The sequence below is a fragment of the Apteryx rowi genome, unplaced genomic scaffold, assembly GCF_003343035.1.
Source record: "Apteryx rowi isolate R43461 unplaced genomic scaffold, aptRow1 scaffold_230, whole genome shotgun sequence".
NCBI classification, from domain to species: domain Eukaryota; kingdom Metazoa; phylum Chordata; class Aves; order Apterygiformes; family Apterygidae; genus Apteryx; species Apteryx rowi.
The window spans coordinates 949,223-970,808 of NW_020448642.1; the positions used below are offsets into that span (position 1 = coordinate 949,223).

At 35.6% G+C, this 21,586-nt stretch overlaps 1 protein-coding gene across 4 annotated transcripts in view; it reads right to left on the bottom strand.

Moving 5' to 3' along the window:
- The window catches only part of ATG5 (autophagy related 5), an 85,837-nt gene that overhangs the window by 23,544 nt on the left and 40,707 nt on the right, over positions 1–21,586 (bottom strand). Inside the window, exons 7-8 of one of the 4 annotated variants that reach the window (XM_026065738.1) lie at positions 3,787–3,904; positions 65–198 (exon numbers count right to left, since the gene is read on the bottom strand). In XM_026065738.1, coding sequence (XP_025921523.1) covers positions 182–198; positions 3,787–3,904 — 135 coding nt within the window. In that variant the 3' untranslated portion in view covers positions 65–181. Of the gene's footprint in view, positions 1–64; positions 202–2,394; positions 2,590–3,786; positions 3,905–21,586 lie in introns of those variants that run through there. The other 3 variants (XM_026065737.1, XM_026065736.1, XM_026065735.1) reach the window with 3 other exon arrangements.

Sequence of the window (21,586 nt, forward strand, 5' to 3'; positions counted from 1 at the left end):
CCCATAAACTGGGTAGATACACTTAGCTCTGCACTCTCCTCTGCATGTTGAGCTAATAGAGCACCTGTTGACAGCAGTAGCTTGTTAATCTCTCAGTGGACCAGCATCAGAGAGGAAATGGGTTGATTGAGTGGGTTTCATGGAGACTTTAGCAGCACAAAAATGCTGAGGTTCTGCAGTCTCAGGAGTCCATTCCAGCTGCTGGAAAAGGGAGAAGTATGTCCTAGTTATGGTTGCTAACATTTCTAATGGCAGACCTCAAAAATGGCACTACTGCAGTCTGGTGAGTTAGTGGTTTTTTGAGGGTTTTTTTTTTTTGTACCTCAAAGATGTATTACAGCATGAACACATAATATAGTGCATTTGTTACATTCAAATAGTGAGTGAATGAGAGAGTGGATTAAGCCAAGCAAGAGAGTAATCAAAGCTTGTTCTTCATGCACTCTGAGAATGGGAAGACACTTAAGGTGACTGATATGGTATTGGGAGAAAATCCCTAGAAAGTGGGAAGATACTGCATGAAGGAGGGCACTATGACAATTTTTTTTTTTTTACCAGCCCTAATTTTAAGATGAACAGACCGAATGGGATATACTAAAAGAAGATGTGGTGATTAGCCTTGAGGGTATAGGAGAAGGGCACGGACAGGTTGGAGAGAAGCAATGCCAAGGCCGAAAAGACTTAAAGGAAGATGAAAGATTTATGTTACTGAGGATGAATGGCACTTGGGGCTGACAGTCATTGGAGAACGTGTATTACTGGAATGAAATAGAAGTTGAAGAAAGTTACAGGGACGACCATCAGAAGTCAGAGGCACAGAGATGACACTGAATTGAAGCACACATGAGAAAAAGTATCTGCTGACTGGACAGAAAAGATCACTCAAATGAATTAGTCTCTTCTGTTCTTCCCCCCCTTTTGACTTCCCCCAGCCACCCTTTCTGAATGGGCTAGGATGAGCAGATTGCTCTTTACTTCTTAGGTCCCCTCCATCACTAATTGGCTATCTTGCATCTCCACTGAACAGAGTAGGATGGAGTGAAGTAGTCAGGCCTAAACCACTGCTGCCCTTCACACCTGTTCTGTGCATTGACTTTACCTGTGCACATTCCTCAGCACCAGGAATCACTGCTCTCATTGCACCTACTTTTTCGGATCATTTTCCATAAGGTTGACCCCTTTTTCCTCATCCCTCTGTTTTGTCCTACTTCTGTTTCTTCATAAGCTGTCTCCTAGGTGTTTTCTTCTTTCCATGTTGCCACACTTGATTCTCCACTTTGTATCTCTGTCGGAGATGCAGTCTCCTTGTACAGCAAGCCCTGAATGGATTTTCCCCAGTCCCACCTCTGACTATCTGCAGCTCCATCTGACCATCTATGCACCCTCATCTCCTTGTTCCACAAGCACAAACTGCTCTTCTGAACCTTTGGTTCAATTTGTTTCTCAAAACTGGTCTCTAGACCACCTCAATCACTTCACCAGCCGAACTTCAAGTCCCATTCTTTCTTGGATGCCTTTCAGTATAGATCCACTTGCCATATGCTTCTCTCCCCCTTCAGCCTTTTATTGACTCCTATCCCACCTTCTCTGTCCAGGTGTTCACAGCTATTATGTCACTTTTTGACTTTTGCCCCAACCTCTTTCATCCTTCCCCATTGTTTATAGTCACTCTCCCTATCACATTTAATAACTCTCAGATCTGTCGTTTTCTTCCAAATTACTTGTCTAGTCAGTCTTCCCCCCTGCCTCCACAGGGTCCTTGTATCATACTCCCCATACCTCCTCAAGAATTCATATGGTATGTTCTGCATTTAGCTCACACAAGACATTTAGCTTCCTGTTACCTACTATACGAGAAGAATACTGAGAACGTAAATACAATAATCCAAAGCTGCACTGCAGGAAAAATTCTGCTGAATCCCAGATAGATAGCTCACACCTGTGCAAGAAATCAAGTTTACTAAATTCTAAGTTTGTAGTTTGCTCAGTAGAACCCTAAGGATCAAAACTAAGGCAAATTTAAGCAGATTTATATAGGTATGTTTCAACACAAACAAACTCTTCAGCCAAATTTCAAATTTCTCCTCCTAAGTGTAGGAATAGTAACTATTTAGGCTTCTTTTCCTTCAAGTAATCACCAGTTTTTGCCCCAAAAGACTGAACAGTATAGGTTTTTTTAAGCCTTTAACAAAAATAAAACAAACAATTGGCACAGAAAATTTCTATCCTGCTATTAAAGTTTGGTACATTTGTCAACAACTGAAAAGATGAGCTACTAGTGGGAGTTGTCATGTAACTGGTACTCATAAAAATCATATTACAATCACACTTAAAAAATCACTAATTTGTACTCCATGATACAGTATTTATGCTTTACAATTATACATTCCCCACCTGCAGCTTTAGTAAATCCATGTAAAAACTGTGATCTGTTGTATCCTGGAATAATTTCTGCCTTAATGGTTTTTAAGTTTCTTTCATTCAACTTGTGTTCTTGACTGCCTTCCAAGTCAAAATGCATCATTGTTTCTAATCCATATTCTTAAATTCCCTTTTCACTGGTGTTTGTGGGATTCTGAAACTTAAACACTTAAATATGGTTAAGAAATTGTTAAATCTCCTTGTGCTAACATTCAAATCTCTATTTGCAACATTATACTCCAAAATTTTGAGTTGTTCTAGGAAAAAGGAACACATTCCATTTTCCCCTTACTTTTCTGTTATTTTTTGGAAATTATTGTTTCCATGTGTTAACAAGTATTCAACAGGGTTTAAAAAATAGCAAGAAAAATATTTTGAGATACAAGTCAGTTTAAGGTAGCCATTCTTCTTAAAGAAATCAATAACCTCCTGATTTTGAACTATGCAACTGTCATGTAAAACCATATTTTATAGATTTTTTTACATCAATTTCAAATTTACTGCTCTATTATCAAGAGGTGATGATACTAAACCCATAAATTCTGTGCCAAGACATCCTCTAGAATATCTTTTCTCAAAATAACATTTATTTACTGAAAAAAACAGTCATTTACAGGTACTGGTAAGACACAATAGCAAGAACAAGATGAAAAACATTTCACATTAAATGATTTTGACCTCAGTTTGCCAGAGTATGTAACTCGCATTTATCCCACCAAAAAAGTAAATCAAAGGAGAGTTCCAACAGCTGTAATCTTTGAGGCTAAGATAAAACCCAGAAAGGCTTACCCATACAAATAAGTGTTGATCAACAAATGCTGTTATATGAAATGATATGATGCTACATGAGCAAATTGGTACTTTATCATACAATGCTTCTTAGTAACTGTACATAAACTATTACATACTTGTAACAACCTCTTTCCTTTTTGGCACATTCTTAAAGGTTTGACATATACAGGAAAAAAATCTTCTGAAAACATCTCAATTTCAATCCATTTTAGCGTTTTACATATTTAATTTTATATTACACAAAACTTTAATATAATTTAAGGGTTTTTTGACTTTTCCTCCAAACTACCTGTTAAAACTGCAGAAAAAATGTGAATATTTTCATTAATAACTGTGTGATGGCAATGGAGTACATGAGTTTTAAAATAAAACTTTCAGAGATTAATTTTTAGGAGTGCCTAAGGACTCAATCTTGTCCTCTCTGAACTCTGCAATGATATATAAGCACAACGAAGGGCCAGAAAGGAGTGAACTCTGAACCTCTGGTACTGAGGCATAGTTCTGCCTCCACAAAGCCCCATATAAAAGAACATGAAAAATTATTTTATTGGACAAAAGTTATCTTTACAGTACCTTCAGGGGTAATAGCACTAGGACACACATCTTTTAGGAGATCTCCCAAAGTATGCAGCTGTCCTCCTGAAGCAATTGGTCGAAATAGCTTCTGTATAAAAGGTCTCTCTGTTGCTGCCTGTTAAATTAACAAAATTAGCGGTTTAAAGACCAAGCAAATATCTAGTATCATTATTTGCGACACACTAGTCAGTCTAGTGTGGAGACAGGGCAGAACAAGAGGTGCAGCAGAAGCAGTGCCAGGCATCTCCATTTCTTACTTTTTCTTGCTCTTTTTTATGCAAGTTTAAACAATAAAAGCAATAGTTAAAGAGGAAGTATACAGAAAAGGAAAGTGACAGTGAAAAAAAATTACATAGACATTGAGGCTTAGGGGATGCCTCTCAATAGCTGCATTTGTTTATTTTGCATTTGCTTTTGTTAGAGACAAGTTTAAGAAACTCTAAAGAGTAAGGTAAGAAAGGACAGTTCACTAACAGTAGCTTGCAAGATGGTTTCATCTGGCCAGATATCCTGCGAGAAAGTCATTTAGTCTCCCATCTGTCTCTATACCCCATCTTTAAAACTGACAACAGTACTTCTATATCATGCATGCTGCAATGAGAAGAAATAGATTAAAATAAGGTATTCAGGTATAACAGCACTGAAAAGAGTAATAAGTGAGCTAGAGTTATAGGAGGACCTTTAAGGCACTATAAAGTCTCAGAAGATCAGAGACGAGCTATATAGTTACATATTGTGTTAGCAATTAGAACTCTCGCTCTTCACAATCATCCTGCCAAAAAGAGTACTCTGCTTGCCTGGTCCTTTTCAGGATCAGCACAACATCAAACACTGCATGAAATCCACAATTTGTCAGACATTTTATACAGGATGCATCTTCAAATGAAAAACATAACCCAAGGACTGCGGGGTTTTAATCTGGAAAAAATCACAGTTACCGGTATTTCCAACTAAAGGGAGGGATTTGGGCTTTTCTGACTAAATATTCTGCTGCTACCCTAACTGTATTTAAACAAATAAAAGTTGCCATATATATTGAACCCACACAAATAAAAAACCCTATAATTCTCACACATCCGTAAGCTGGCAATCTAGAACCATAAAACTTTAGCCTTTCCGACATATTTCATAATATTTTCATAAACTTGCCAAGTTCATATTCTGTAGTGCTTTGCAATGAAACGCTTTAAACTAAACAATCTGATATAATCAAATTTGAATTTGTTTAGACAAAATGATGAACTCAACCAAGAAGTCTTAAAAGTAAAAGCAAGAGCTTATATAATGCTTTAGGTAGTTTGTTTTTTTTTTTATATATATCTGGGAAAAAACACAGGAACATCAACTAATCCCTGAAAATGAAAATTTTATAAATTGTATTTAAATATTCAGTCAAAAATCCATTTTCCATACCTTTTTTAAAAAGGTCTTCTGCTTTGTAAAAATATTTTCAGTTAAAAAATCTTAATGCATAATGAAAAAGTGACTAATTAAAAGGTGATAAATTACTTAACATATTTAGTCACAGAACCATCACAATACTGTGCGCGCACCTGTCCGAAAGCAAGATACAGCAAAGCCACATCTGAAATACTTTTCTTTCACTAGTGCTGAAACTCAAGTTTTTCTCCTGGTTTTCCCAGGCATATCTCTTAGGCTTCTTTTTGTTTAGTATTAAACCCAAATGACTAATTATTGTGGAAAAGGCATAAAGGCATGTGTTTGTTTTTTGTAGTCTGCTTACTTGAAACTAGTCAGGTTAGCAGACTGAAGGATTAAATGAAAATTGCAGATAATCATCAATAAGCTCAGGTAAGAAAGAATTTCAGTCAGAACAGGAAAGAATTATTTCTGAGTGTGTAGGGAAAAAAAAAGCAAGTTCTGAGGAGCTAGCCCAAGGTATCTTCCTGAACTGAACCTACCTTTTGTCATCTAAAGTTTTATGATTTTAATAAAGTTATCTACAGTTGCTTCACCTTCTGTGTATTTTGATTTTTCATTCAGAAATTAGTCACATACTAAGAAAGATTACTTGGCTCTTAAGCTCCTATCATATATCCTGATACCTGTATAATTAGGCCAATAGAAACATCTGCTAGGCTTCTTGAAAAAAACACTAATAAATAAAAATACTGTGTCACAAAGATAGCTTTTACATGTATAAACAGCTAACAGTAGATAGCCAAAACAAACCAGAAAGGCAGTATATGCAACAAATAGCACCAGTGACATAGAAGGGGTAGAACATTTAAATAGCAAGGCAAACATTGACTAGCAGCATCCAGAAAACACAAATAGGTGACTGTGCAGTAAACAAATCTCAGACAGATTTAATCCAACTCATGTTTATTGTTCTGCATTGCTGGGATGCCTGTAGGCAGCGTAAGCTGGTGATCTTAGCAGAAAATGATGATTTATATGCAAAATTGTTTGCATGAACTTAGACCTTTGGTTCTTCCCCACCTCCATTCAGTGTTGCTGTACTAAGCTTCCTATCTCCAGTCAAGCTGCTGCTTAAACAAACAAAAGCTAAACCAAGAAACGACCAAATACCTTTACAATGGCCAGTGTAGCTCAGATTAAATCACTTTTAAGAACTAAATTAAATGCTCCAAATATTTATGTATAAACAATAGGCCACAAGTCTATAGCAGTCTTTTTTGCACTTTGCTGCATATTTCATATGTTTACATGACATATTTAATATTTTGAAGCCTTTATATTTTCATGTTCTATCATTTCATTTCAAGCTAGGAAAACAKAAAAATTAAGGTGATGCCCACATCCTAATTTCCTCCACAACAGAATAAAGGTGATCATGTAAACTAGAAATATCAGTAATGCTTAACTGGTACTTGTGAGTGATTCCTATTTTATCACCCAATTAACAGAAGCTTACAAAAAGAGCTAGGCAAGCACATATTGAAGGAAAGATTATTTTAGGCACAAACTTGCTAAACTACAAATTCCCCCTCTGCAATTTCATTTGTAATCTTCTTCAAATTAAAAACAGAGCACACAGTATATTACTTATTAAATTGACTTGTTCTCCTGTGGTCTTATTTTTTCCTGGTGGTTTTAATCTTAAAATATTTCCCTTTTCACAATCCCTGCTATTTTCCAGCATACCTTCTAGTTTATGCTTCTAATTAAACAGATTCTGAAAGACTTGTGTGTCAGCTGGAGTTTCTGTATTTTGCTTCAAAAAGTATTTCCAAAAATGATTATACCCTTACTCCTTCATTAATCGTTTTATAAGCAATCACTCAGTACTTCAGTCAGGATAACCTTGAAACACTTAATTTTCAAAATGTGTTAAGAAATAATACCCTTTATAAATAGGCTACAGATTCAAGTTACATATAACTTGAAATTCAATATTTAAATGCAAGATTAAGGTAACTTCATTTTCACTACTAGATCATAGTATAGTATACCTATGTACAAATACTGTACATTCTAGTAAGCAGCTTTCAAACCTACAGATTGTTTTTTTAATTTTAAGGTAATCCACGCTTGGTACTGGCTAATAAAATTAAAGCTATATCCAATTCCTAAAGAATTCAGTAAAGGGTCATTTATTCATTTCAACACAAAGAAAAAAGCCTTATCTTAATAAGCTGCAGTTGAGCCACTCAGGGAGCGGTTTGAGAAGTAGGAGAGGAAAAAAACAAAAACTAAAAACCACACACACACACACCACCTGTTTTATTCTTACATCTTCATTAACTAGCAATTTGGGGAAAAGGTTTCACTTTCCCTGTCACATCTTTTATGACAGTCTAGAAAACAAGACTCAAAAATAAGTAATTACGCCAGCCAAAACTATAATATTTATTATCACATAAAGAAAACATTTTTGGCTTTAGCTTCTAAAAATCTCAACATAAACAGAAATCTAAATTTCCCCAAACACACCTACTACAGCAATTCAAAGCAAGTTACCTGCTAGAAGCAAGATGCAGGACCATTAAATGAAAATTCTGATACGAATGTTTCTCTAGAACAGTCAGAAGGAAGATTTTTTCATGGACTCTGGAAGTGTTATCACAGAGATTTCCAATGAAGAAAAACTATTTTAATCACCTTACATCTTTGTTAAATTATATGCAAATTTTAATATTTTGTTTTATCAAGTATGAATGAGATGAAGCCAAACATGAAATAAATGTATTAAGTTTCTTCAGACAATAATAATTACAATATGAAAGAGATGAAATACAATGTTTATGTCAACCAATTAAAAAAAGTGGGAATGCTAGTCTAACAATGCCTCATTAAAATGTCCTGGATCAATTTTTCTCATTAATACAATATTTTATCTGTGTGGCAAGAAACTGATCATTGTCCTAAAAATAACTGTATTACTCATCACAGACTTGCTTCAAGGTGTGGTTGTAAAATTTGATCTACAGTTGTTGTGGTAACAGCAACATTGACTTCCAGAAAAACAGAAATTTAAGTAAATAAGCTGTTCAGAATATTCACGTTGTTTTATTTAATCTTACAAAGTTAGCTTAATTTTTGCATAAAAATATTAATTTTTCCCCTGTTAAGTGATTATTTTACTTGAAAATATCAAATCCAACACCCTTTGTAACAGTTCATAGTCGGGGGAAAAGAGGGGATGGAAAATGAAATTCTCTGTTACTAAACCATTTTAATTGACTTATATCTTTGTTCCAAAAATTCTGTATGAGCCAGAACAGTTGCCAGAATACAAGTTGTTCTATCACACTTATCTCCACAGGTTTGCAGTGAAGCAATTCTAGCATAAACACCAACAGAGACTTTCAGACGAAGACATACCGAAGTCTGGAGCTTTCTTTTTACCGTAGGTTGTGAGAAGAACCAAGAGTAACTACTACATAATTGCTCCAACACCCAAGGCTATGCGATACACACTACTAATGCTTTAAGGCTATCTTTAAAGAAAAGAACACCTTTTCTTTAAAGAACTTGGTCCACTTATTCCAACAATTTCCTTAGAAGCACTAGTTACACTGTTGCCAGCAGCTGTAATTTATTCTTGACGATTTCTTTGAGAGAATGAATAAACCATTCCCTTAGAAAGCATATTAGTCTGGCTAGACTAAAGAAACATTATCAATAGCAGACCTCACTAACTGATTAGTCAGATTTAACTTTCTTTTCTCTGGACAAGCAGAGCAGCTTACACAGACTCAGCTGCACATCAGTCAGTGCTCTCCTCCCTTGCCCTTGGCTGGCCTTTGTTCTAACCAGCAAAACGCAGGCTGTAACCCCGCATCCATGGAACCCGGGTAAAATAAACCAAATGGAAGCGGCAAATCTCTTCCTCTAAATTTAAAACAAAAAATCAAGTCCCATCCTAAACAGTCAATGACTACATGAAGGACAACTGGCTAAAGCTAAACTCAGTAAGAAATACAATTATGCTGAAGAAAGCTTCAAAGAACTTGCTCTTCCTGCATCATCTATTAAAAACTTGTAAACTTCATTTCTTTCAGAAGGCAGCAAGCTGTACTCTTGATTTTCAGCTCAATAACCTGAAGTATGCTCTCTGAAAAAAAAAAAGAAATAAAAAAGGAAACAGTGTATTGTTTTATCAATTTGAAATTTGTCATCTTTCAAATCTTATCAGCATCCTTTGATCTTGTATTATGAGAGGCAGAAAACGTGATGACATGATTTGTGTTCATACTGTGATTGTTCATCCTCTTCAGATCTTCCAAGCTATCCAGGACTTTTCCCAGATATCTGATTTTTTTGTTGTACACCTTTGACTATTTTTCTATTTCACTTACAAAATTATTAGGACTGGACCATTCTGAGAAAATTAAGACTATTTCTAGTATTTCCTTAATTAGTCTCTGAAAAAAAAAAAAAGAAGAAGAACTCCAGCTGATAGATGTTATTATGTTTTTTTTTTTTTTTTGCCTTGAATCAGGCAAGTACTACTTTCAGAATTTTGAACCACTAATCTGTGATGCCACATCATAGTTTAAAGTGTAAGGTATGCCACATTACAAAACAGAACTAATCTAAATTCTCTGAATAAAAGAACAAAGTTATGGTTTTATATATCCAATACGTAACTAAAAACCATATGATGAAAGGAAGTAGTATAAGCATGCTCAACATACCTATCTAGAATTACCAGAAAAATTGACTCACTAACAGGATGTGATGGGTTTTGCAAGGCTAGCTGTAAAGCCAACATACAGAATAAATCAAATGACTGTTTTTTTCCTAATACACTTTTAATTGCTCTAATAAATTACATTTTCAGTCACTGTAAAAGTTACAGTATACAGCTATATTATAATCTACAGAAAAAAATGCACATTTTTATTTTTTCTTGAGTTTGTATTAGGATTTCTGCAGTCAAGGGGTGAGAAGCGCAATTTGGTTTCATTGTGAAGTTAAAGCTTTTATGCTGATCATGGATGATCTTTAAACTCCCTAATATTCTTAAGACACATGCAACAAAGATTAAAAAGTTGAACCAAACAGGCTACATTTTGGACATTTAGTTTGCACTAATAGCAGTCACAAATTAGTAGTGCAGAAGTACATCATTAGACTGAAGCTTAAGATAATTCTATGAATGCCTGTATGTATACTCTCATATGGTCATGACAAATGTGTATTTGGAAGCATCTTTAAAACTTCTGACAAATAAAATTCTTACTCTTAAGATCTGATGTGAAATTATAAAAATAATATATATTGTTAAAAGAATATTTCATACCATGTAGGGGACACAAACTTACTCAATGGATCGTTTTTCTCCCGCAGAAAAGATTATATCCCAATTACTACAAGTTTATTCTCTTATCTTTACATACTTTAAATGATCAAGGAAATACAAACTTAAATACAAACCTATATATATATATGTGTGTGTATCACAGTATAGTGTGTGTGTTTATATATACATATATAATTTTTTCCACACACACACACACCCCTACCCCTCATTTAACATGAAAATTCTGATATCCTTTAAAGCACTCTTAAAGAWACTACACAAGTTATAAACCCTTTAGACTTTGAACACTAATGATCATTATTTTAAAAAGCAATAAAAATTATACAAAGTGTTCCATTGGTGGAAGTTTTAACTTGTAACAGCCTGCTATTTGGCAAATGTTTTATCAAAAAATTGTTGCAAGTAAAGTAATACTTATACCAAAAAAAAAACCCCAACCCAAAAAACTGGTGTTTTAGCTGAGCCTCAAATTAAAGCTACAACTAGAATTACAAACATCCGGAATAAAGTTAAAATTTTATTTTTAATGTAGTAGGGCTTACTATGGTTGTGTCTTGACAATAATATCGAATAGCTTTTGGTCACAAATGGTTAAGAACAATTCTCCTAATCATATATGGGCAATGTCTTGCTTGCAACCTTTCATTGTACAGAGCACACTGTATGAAGCAACTGCAATTCTTCCCTAAGTCCCTACACAATTAATGATAATTTAGCATTATTATAAGCCTAAGAAAAAATATGGCAACTATTTAGGTTGATTCTGCCAGAGACATTGCTGAGAATCTTTACTTGCACAGCTTTAAAAAAAATTCATTAAAAAAAATCACCCTTTTCTATGCTATTTAAACTGGCAACATACTTCCTTACAATATTACAGAAATAGTTTTATGTAATAGCAACAATATCAGTTATTACAATCAYGAAAAACATTTGAAGTTAAACTCCTATCTCATGTTCTACTAATCTGAAAAAGATATGCTTATTTAGAAAACATCTTTTACAGAAGTGATTCAAAATTTAATGGGTTAACTTAATTATATCATCTCAGGATAGAAGACATTGTTTCCCTTTCTATAACTGTTTCTAAAGATGCATCATGCTGTCCACACTGATTTTATGTCCATGCCAAATATGTTCGCATCTCATCATGTTAGGGCATAAGGAGAAAAAAAGGCACAAACCTCTCTCAGATTCTTCAAAGAATCTTAGAATTTAGCTTTATAGCATCCAGTAGGAGCCTGTCACAGAATTCATAAGAACAACGGTTCCTAAGGAACAATTTAATTCTCTGTGGCTTAACAGAACATTGAAATAGTTTTCTGGAATGCAGCATGTTGATTCTGAACTCCCTGTATCTTTGAACTTAAAAGTTTTCTAAGTGAACCTTCACGTTTGTGAGTGGAGACACATTGATACCCTTGTGAGATGTTCAGAGATTATACTCTTTCACATCTGCAGTGGGTTTGTTGTTTTGTAAGTTTATTTTGTAGAATCTCACTTCCACTGGGTACATCTGATGTTTACTTTATGAAAGGGTTGCAGGCCTGGTAAATTAAGTAAAAAGACCACAGAACCACACTCCCTCAAAACCAAGGCATTTTCACACTGTTGTTTCTGAGCAAGGCTGCAGCTGGTTCATAAGTTCCACTGCTCTTGGGAAATATGGATTCCTGGATAGCAACTCATCTTCTTTGAATATTTTAGGTCCACAGGAAATCTTTCTTCAACAAGCTGCCAAATCATCTATGGAAGGACAGCGTTTGGTGTTTCTTCAGTTGTTCTTAACCAATTTCTTTAAGGTTTCTGGGAGAAAACAGTAGGATGGTGGGTTGAGAATATATTGGCATCTGTTCTTTAAGGTGCGTTAAAGAATACCCCCTAAAGTGCTTGTTCACACTGTGACTCCAATCAGTATTCCCTACAGAACACGATCACTGGGAGGGCGGTCTCCAAGTCCCTTGTTAAATGAAGGCTGAAGCACTACCCTCCACCAAAGTCACATTATTCTGGTTTCAGTAGTATCACAATGCTTAACAGCATGGAGTAGCTCCCTAAGTCGGCAAGATGGCCACTAATATTTCTAGAGTGGAAGGACATTCATCCCTAATCAATACTTCATTATCTCTTGACCAACTTGGACAAAACTCTTAACTGAATATGCAGTGAAAAATCTTGTGCTGAGATGGCCAGCCCTTTGGACTCTACTGAACAGATGAAGGACCTCCTAAAGCATCCTCCCCAGTCAATGCCAAAAGACAAAGCACACAATACACCAAAAATATGCAGGAAAGCATTAGTCTGGGATGCATGCAGCTATGAACAAAACTCTGGCAATATAGCATCTTGAATGTCAACCTGAGAAAAGCCTAAGCAAGCATTTAAGATTGTCCAAGATATGTTCCGGTTCTCACAAGGAGTGATATAAGGAGGACCAGCTATAAGAGCTTGTATACTCCAACCCTTTTGGCTGAAAGAATTGCATGGAGCTTTTGTAATAGATAACAACATAACTTTTAAAGAGTTTCCTCATGAAGACACTAGGAACAGACTTCATTCAACAAATTCCCAAAGAGGAAACAGATCTCTGACAGAGGAAAAAAAAAATCAAGATCTAAGTAGTCCATCAGTAGCAGAGTAGATGAAAAATCCTGAAAAACCCTTCATCTGCAGATGTATGGCAGATACATCCAACTAGCGAACCTTGCTAGAGAGGACTAAAAACCTCTATAACTATAGCGTACATGCTCTAATCCAAAATACAGAACAGACATCTTCCTTAGAGCCAATGACTTTGTTCTGTAACAGTACAAAAACCTCAACCTGCTTAGCCAAATAAGTATTTTATTGGATTCCACCTGTGCTACATTTGGCAGGGGAAGAATAAAGCTATAACATTATAAAAACTACCCAGTGTCTGTGTTATAGGAAGAAGGGAACATAGGTTTGAAAGGTGACATTGCCCAACTGCTTTACAAAAAGGGTCCAAGAAAAAGCAATAAGGTTTTGGGCATCCAAATCAAGAGGCAGAATGTCCTCCAAAATCAAAGCTTTTTAGTATAAGTTGGAACAAACAGTATCCAAAGCAACCTGTCCTGTTACATCCTGAGAGTCACTCTTAGCTGGAGTGAATACCAGAAGTATTCATGGTCACATTCATCTCAAGATACCTAAAAAGCATGGTTGGCCCTCACTCTGGTTGTAGGCTGGACTTTCAAATGATCCACAAGATTCGTTTGTGCAGGGAAGGTATAGCTCTATATTCTCCAAACAACTGAGTTTTCACTATTTAGCCTTAAGTGAAACGTACAGCTCCTAGAAGCAGGCCAATGCTCAAGAGAGTCACTGCACATATAGGAAAGATAGGAGACAATGGTTAACAAGGCTGGAAATAATAACGGAAAAGAAACAAAAAGAAGTTACAAGAGATGGCTCTGTTGTGTGATGAAAGGACAAAGACCTCTACAATATAAGTATGACCTTGAAGCATTAACTTTCCTTCCCAGAAAAGGAAAATTAATAAAATAAAGGTATCTGAAAAGTCAGTGACAAAAACTGAACAACACTGCTTTCAACAGTTGCAGTGTTTTATGCACATATGCAGAATTAAGCCTAACATAAAAGCAAGCAATTGAGTACTGATTAGCTGTGAAGCAAACAACCTTAGAAATGGATTTACATCCAAAAAAATGTTATATTGTTTGTTTTCTTAAAAGCATTGTATGAAGTATTGTACTAGACAACACTTTCAATCCACTTAGAGTTAAAACCACGAACTCTCCACAATAAGGATTAACTAGAAGAAATTCCTACAGTCAAGAGCAGCAAAATTTTAGACATTCCTTATGTGTGTTAAGGCATACTGTATTCCTAGAGTATGGTGTCATATCTCACTTCCTCATAGGTTTGTTTCATTCCACAGTTATACATACACAATTTACTTTCAGACTTCTAGAAAGTACAAATAGAAATTTTGGTACTTTCCAAAAAACTAAACACTATTTCCTGATCCTGAATTTTGTGCCAAAGTTAACCTGTTCTATTTACTTATTCTACTTAAGTAAATCAAAAATAAGATGATACACTAACACTGACAAATAAAAACAGGTAGAGTCGTGACTTACATCTTAATCAACTTTAGCTTCTTCCGTCACCATAATAGGCTAGGCTTTGCCTTAAGTTGAATTCCTAAGCAATATATAGTGTGTATACTGCACAGCCACAGAAATAACCCTTTAAGATAATGCATCTCTTCCCCTCTGAAGAAAAAAATCCATACCTGCTTTTCCCCTTATTCTGAATGCACAGCAAATCACCATTTTTTTTGCTATTACTTCATAGTACAAGACACACGATCATAAAGGAATATAGTCACGGACTGCAAGTTTCAGGTAGCAAAAATCCGTCCTGATACAAAATAAGAACCAGACTGCATAACTAAATACAAAGTGAAAGTGGCAAATCAGTTGGTGTTGACTAAACCGAGTGAAACAGAGAAGTAAAATAATCAGATTTAATGATCAAAGGAAAAGGCAGCAATATATTAAAACATAGCACTTAAATGACAAGATCCAATAGTAACTCTATAAATAGTCTTAATTCAACTGAATTACTGCTTCATTTATTGTCTTTATTCCATCTTCAACACATTCATATTCTTGAGAATTAACACTTGATTGAATGCACATATTAACTTTCATAACAAGTTTAGGATGGTATATAAATAAGGGAGAGTACTACTTTAACAAAACAGCTTAGGAAAATACAGCCACAAAAATTTAAACCTCAAGTTTTAAATTCAAATTGTAGCATGAATATTTACATACACTTATTTCTGATTTTATTAGCATAAGTCAGTTCAGAGCAAATATGAGTCTTATAAAAAAAAATAATTTGTTAAAAAAGCAACCTACAAATTTGTGATTAGGGAGTGCATAAGGAGTACATTTTTAAATTAGGAATAGCCAAATTGTCAATTATTTCATGACAACTCAACACATAATTTGACTGTTTTGCTAACTTAAAAAAAAATCTATGTAACAGTGTACACAAAGTGACTTTATTCACTGAGATGCTACTGTTTAGATTCTGAAAGAACCTAGGTGCATCAAAAGAGTATAAGATAAAAAAGGATTTAAAAATGAAATACTGCACAGTTTTCCCCAATATGCAGTATCCATGATATCCCTAAGCTGTCTAAACCAATTACAACATAATTCAGAACCTCAAACAAACTGCTTTTTCATGTAAGCAAAACTACTCTCTGTATACAAACCATGCTTATGTTCAACTCAAAAGTATTACTGTAGTTCATATGGACAAAGCCTGAGCTATCTTAAAACTATCCAGCTTGGTAACAGTGCTACCACAGCTCAGAGTAGCTATCCAAATTATGGCTTTACAGCCTCATCTCTTCTCAGTCTCCTGCCTCGAGCTCTGTGCAACTCATATAACAGCTTTCAACTAGTCAGATTGACAGGTTTCCAGATAACAGCCACATTTACATAAACTTTAGTCACATACCTGACAACAAATACAGCATATAATCTCAGAATTTTTCTTTTAAACTCTGAAGCCCCCATCCTATACTGTGATTCTTAAAGGCACAAGGCTGATCTTGCACATGGTTTCTTTGAAGTCTTTCATAAGGACTGCATGAACACACCTTAACACAAAAACGTGAACTTCAGCAGTGGATAGGTTGAGCTAGCCCATTTCACTTCGTACTTAAGTGAACCAGAAGAGATCACACAATTATGGAACCTCAACCACGATGACAGAGACCTTCAGCTCAAGGTGACAATTTGTTAAATTGATATGAAAAGTAAATACTTAGCACAGAACTGAACATCTATCAAGTTCAAAAACCCAAGTATTCATGGTAATTTATGGATCTTGCTGCCCATACAGAATTCTCCCTGCAAGGTTAAGGCATTAGGAAAAATATCTGCCTACCAAAGCTTTTATACTTATTCATAGAGATTTGATTTTTGAAAGAATTTAAAATGGGTGAAAGTGTGCTATTGTTTCTTCAGTGCTGAACCGTTGGCTATGAGAACCAAGTCATTCYGTATACTCTATTTTACTATGAACCACAATTTTTTTGTTTTTTTAAGGACAGAAATTGAGTTGAGCATAGCTCTGTTAGACAAACTAAACATAATTTGGCAAGAGTCTTTCTAATCGCTCAGACTTGATCTTTTTAAAAGAAAGTTTTAAGAAATAAATTGCTCTATTTTTGGCAGGTCCTTTATGAAATTGACATTTTTAATAAGGAAAAAAGTTAAATACAGGATTACATACACGTCTATTCAAGAGCATTTTGCCTTAGCCAAAAAGAGATAGAAACTTCCTGTGTTATGTTGCCCTCTTCAGGTCGACAGCAGCTATATTTTCTAGCTCTTCTGGTTGACTAGACATTTCAGTTTCAACTTCTGACAAAGATCTTCACAGGCTTGCAGTTTCAAGAAATAGCTAACTCTACCCTACCAATACTTCAAGTATTTTTAATCTAAAATCTTGTATAATCAAATTTTTCTTTTGGCCTCCCAAACTTTAATACTACCTTTGAGGATTATCAAAATATTAGCTAGTGTTTAAAAAGAGGACTACGAAACAACTTCAGCACAGGCAAGCAAGCCTCACTTAAAGAGCTCAGTTGATTCAGTTTGTCAAAGAAAACCGAAGTTGCTGAAATCACCTCTGTATGTGAACTTAAAGGTTAGAAAGTCAGAAGGCTCTAAAGTGGCAGAGGGCAAAACAAAATCTAAGAACTGGAGTTGAAGTCAGAAAAATTCAACCTTGAAATGCACAAAGAGACTTTGTGAAGAAAAAAAAAAATTGAGCTTACTAGTATAAACTTATCACTTGAAGTCTTTACAGATGGGTCCAACATCTTTCCAAAAGATCTGTTTTGATTTAGCTTTTGAACATTTATCATTACATAGGTCAGCGGTGCTGATCTGCATAATTGTAATGGTCTCTGGAACTGATGATCTGAGCTCTGCCAACTAGCATGGAGATATGAGTAAAGGTTTTCCATTGCTTGGGAAAGGGCCCTGCTTGGGCTTCCAAGTCAGTTATTGAGCCAGAGAATAATAATGTCTTGGAATACTTTGTTGCCTTCTCCCATCTCCCCAGTTTTAGGGGACAAGTCACAGTAGCCACCTCAATACTGCAACTTCAACATGAAGAGCAATGTGTTGGATTTAACCAGTATATTACAAAATATGGCAAATTTGAGTCATGTTACTAAAGCAGATATACATCAAAACAATTTGTAATTGTACAATTTGCCACAAAATGTTGGGGGACTTATGATGCGAAAAATCTTTTCAAAGCCAAGGCCTACTACAAAATTAGGCAATAAAACTAATAACTTAAATCAAAAACCCTTAGAAAATAGAGGCAAAGCCTCATTCCAATACCATGGCATGTCCAATACTCAAATAAAGGAACAAGTAAGCGAACAATCCCAGACCATCCTCTCTTGGGCTGGCAAGAAGACAACTAGCCTACCTCAAGCCAGCGAGACTCTAGAACAGCTCAGAAGACTTCTTATCATGAAGAGTCTTAATTCATTCTCATACTTTTGTAATTTTATTTTCAAGAATGAAATGCTATTCAACTTTAAACCCTATATACTGGTAAGGCAGACTAAATAATTCAGCACACGCAATTCATATTCCCATAAGGATGATGGGCGTGCTGTTTTGGAGACAGCAGATAACTCCCACAATGCCCATCCCCAATATACTGTCCCACAGACTCGCTGGGACCATGCCGTCGCTGAACTGTGAGGACCTGTACCTTCGTGGATTATGCCCATGCAACATGAAAACATCTGTGGCAGAAAGCAACAGAGTGAGACAGAGCCAGCAAGAGACAGACAGAGAGTGAGAGGGCAAGTGGGGGAAAGTGAGAGATGGCAGGGGACGGAGGAAGGGAGGGAAGGGAGAAGGAGAGTGACAGGGAGCAACCGAGAGTGAACAGGAGGGAGGGAGACATATAGGGATGGATAGAGAGAGACACTGGGAGGGAGATAGAGATGGAGAGAGGGGGAGAGAGAGGGGAAAGAGGGGGATGGAGACAAGGAGCCAGCACAACAGAGTAGGGTATCAGAGCTCAGCAATCATCACAAACTATGCGCACAGCAACAAGGGACTGAAAGCAATCCCATCTGCAGTGCAAGACAGCAGACAGCGGTTGATGAGGCCAGTTTCTAACAGTACATAGACTCCTCTCCAGTGTCTGACTAATACACCCTCTTCCAATGCCTGGAGCCAGAGGCTTTAACACAGTCTGATGAAAACCTCCTGTTATCTATCAGCCTACAGTCCATTCAATTAGAAAATGCAAAACCAACTGGTCTGATGAGGAAAAAAAAAAAATTCTCAAGCCAAACTAGCTCTAGTACTGTAAGAGAAAAGCAGCACCTTTTAGATGTATAATATACTTCATACACTACTATTACTTTCTCCTGAACAAATGTAAAATCATTCTATTCATCAGTACTATTAGAGCAAAAAACTTTTCATGCAACTATCAACTGAAGACACAGCCACTTATATGCGTAAAGTGATGGTGTGGGCACTTTTTTCCCCTCCCATAAGCCATGCGTGAATAAGGAAAAGTGTCACAAAAATGTAAACGCTATTTTTAAACTGCTGCTGGTAGAAAAAGTTTCCACCTATCTCAAAGCTTCATCTGGTGTGAGCTCCATAAGAAACAGTTTAGACAATGAGAGTTGGTAATAAAACCTCCAGAACCTCTTAGCTAACCTTTAAAAGCTGAAGCTAGCTAGCTTTTAAAATTGCAATTCAACTGGTCATTAGTGACACTCAATCTTTTTCTTCATTTACTATGGTAGATGCTAAGATTCTAGTCCAATCTTAGCTGCTACACTTAAAAGAAGAGGTGCTGGACAAAGGTTTAAAATTACCTGTGGTTAGTTTAGTTCTGACTTACCCAAGTACTCTGTTCATATTTTTGCCATCTCTCTCCCCCACATACCATCAGATTTGGATACCACATGAGGTATGATTCATATTATTCTTTAGAAATGTATTTTAATAGGCAAGCTTTACAAATGAAAGAGCCTTTGAGTTTTGAAAATATCAGGCCTTCACTGCAAAGCACGCAAGTTTACTTTATTGTATGCATTCTTCTGCAGCAACTTCCCCCAAAGTCAGATTTCACCACTGCTAAGACCGATTTTTCTTAGTTGATTTACATCTAGTGCACTTTTACCACAATCTAGCACACTTCTTTAARGGAAAAGAAATCAGCTCACCTCATACAGGAACAAAAGCAATCTAGGCAGTTCCCGTCACAGGATTTCCTTCTAATATTTTGGGGTAATGGAAGGTATAGAGAGTAAGAGGAGGAATTCTGCCCACTGAAGGCAATGGTGCTAGAAGTCTGGGAACATCATGGCAAGGAAGCATTATAAAACCCTGACATTCATACACATCCTATGATTCTGCAACAGCCTAGTAAGTTCCTGCTATCCACCCATGTATCTTTAAGTATCTACAAACAGGTCATGTGAAAATAGGTAGGAAATCAATGCCTACTTTAATACAAACCAAGGCTAAACTAGCTTTCAGGTACTTATCTATGGATACGCAAGCAATTAGAATACAAAGCCCAATTTTGCCACCAAAAAGGGAACTTAAATGCATTTAAGAGGGTGGGGTATTTAAAGACATCTTAAGAACACTTTTGAGTCAGTTATTTCAGCATATGCAAGTCTGTCACGAGGTACTGTAGATTTATGTTAAGAACAGAAGAATGGACTCCTTGTTTGAAATCAAGGTATAATATAACTATTCTTAACATTTTCTGAAAATTCTTCTAAATACATAAGCTTTTATGACAAGCAGTAATCAGTGCACACAGCAACAAACCAAACAAAAAAAAGCTAGAAACAACTGCAATCAATCTTCTGAAAGAGAGCAACATCTCTGAAAATATTTACAACTATTAATAAAAGTATTTCTGAAAATAATATTCACCAGCCTTCTAAAGGATTGCCTCAGTATCATCTTCATTTGTGTCTGGCCTTCTGGTCTTAATTAGGTATTTGGTGTTTAAACTACACTCAAGCAAGGGTTTCCAAAGAAAAGGTGATACAAAGATGTTTATCATCAAGTACTACCAACATACATAAAGGGATAGATATTACTGTTTTTTTTTTTTTTTAAACTTTCTTGGCATGAAATCATGTGGATAGCACAGAAGCTTTCCCTCATGGCTTAAAGATCCCTACCTTATTCAAACAGCAAAACCTCCACTTAGTGCACCCATTTGTGGTTACTATTAAAAGTTTTTTTTTTTTTTTTTTAAAAAAAGGACTACCAAAGAATAAATAAATAACTTAGTTACCAACCAAATAAAATACTGTGAGTGAACTACTTTCTCTGATATACAGTTTTTGATAGTCACACAAACCTTGCCATCTGCTATGATCTCTGACAAAATAACTGACTTCCGTTCTCAATCTAAGGTTTCATTATGACAGTAAATGTGTCTTATATCTAACATGAAAAATTACTTCAGTCCCATAGCAAGATCATGTAGGTTTATATATTTTAATGAGTCATTAGAATCTGTTAAAAAGTAATATCAGACTATTCATTACTATGAGTAAAAGGCTTTTTCTATAGTGACAGGTGCATAATATAAATGTATATAGATGTAAATACTCCAATCCTGAAAACAGGACAGAGCAGAACTGCTTAATTAATGATAGACTACATGAATTCTGTATAAGCTTCTAACTATGCTTAATTCAAAACTTCATCCCAAGCTTAATGCTATAAAAATTGAGGGGACATGAAAAACTGTACATATATCAAGGAATTTTTCTCCAAATAAAAAGCTGCTGGGAAAAATAGAGGATTGGTGTATTAAATCAGAAAACAATATTCAAAGCTAGTGTGGGATTTGAGGAAGGTTACAACTAATTCTCAATACTTTTTATGATCCTCAAGTGTAGTTCTAATCCCCGAAAAAGGCATGAGAGAAGTGAGCCAAATGGTT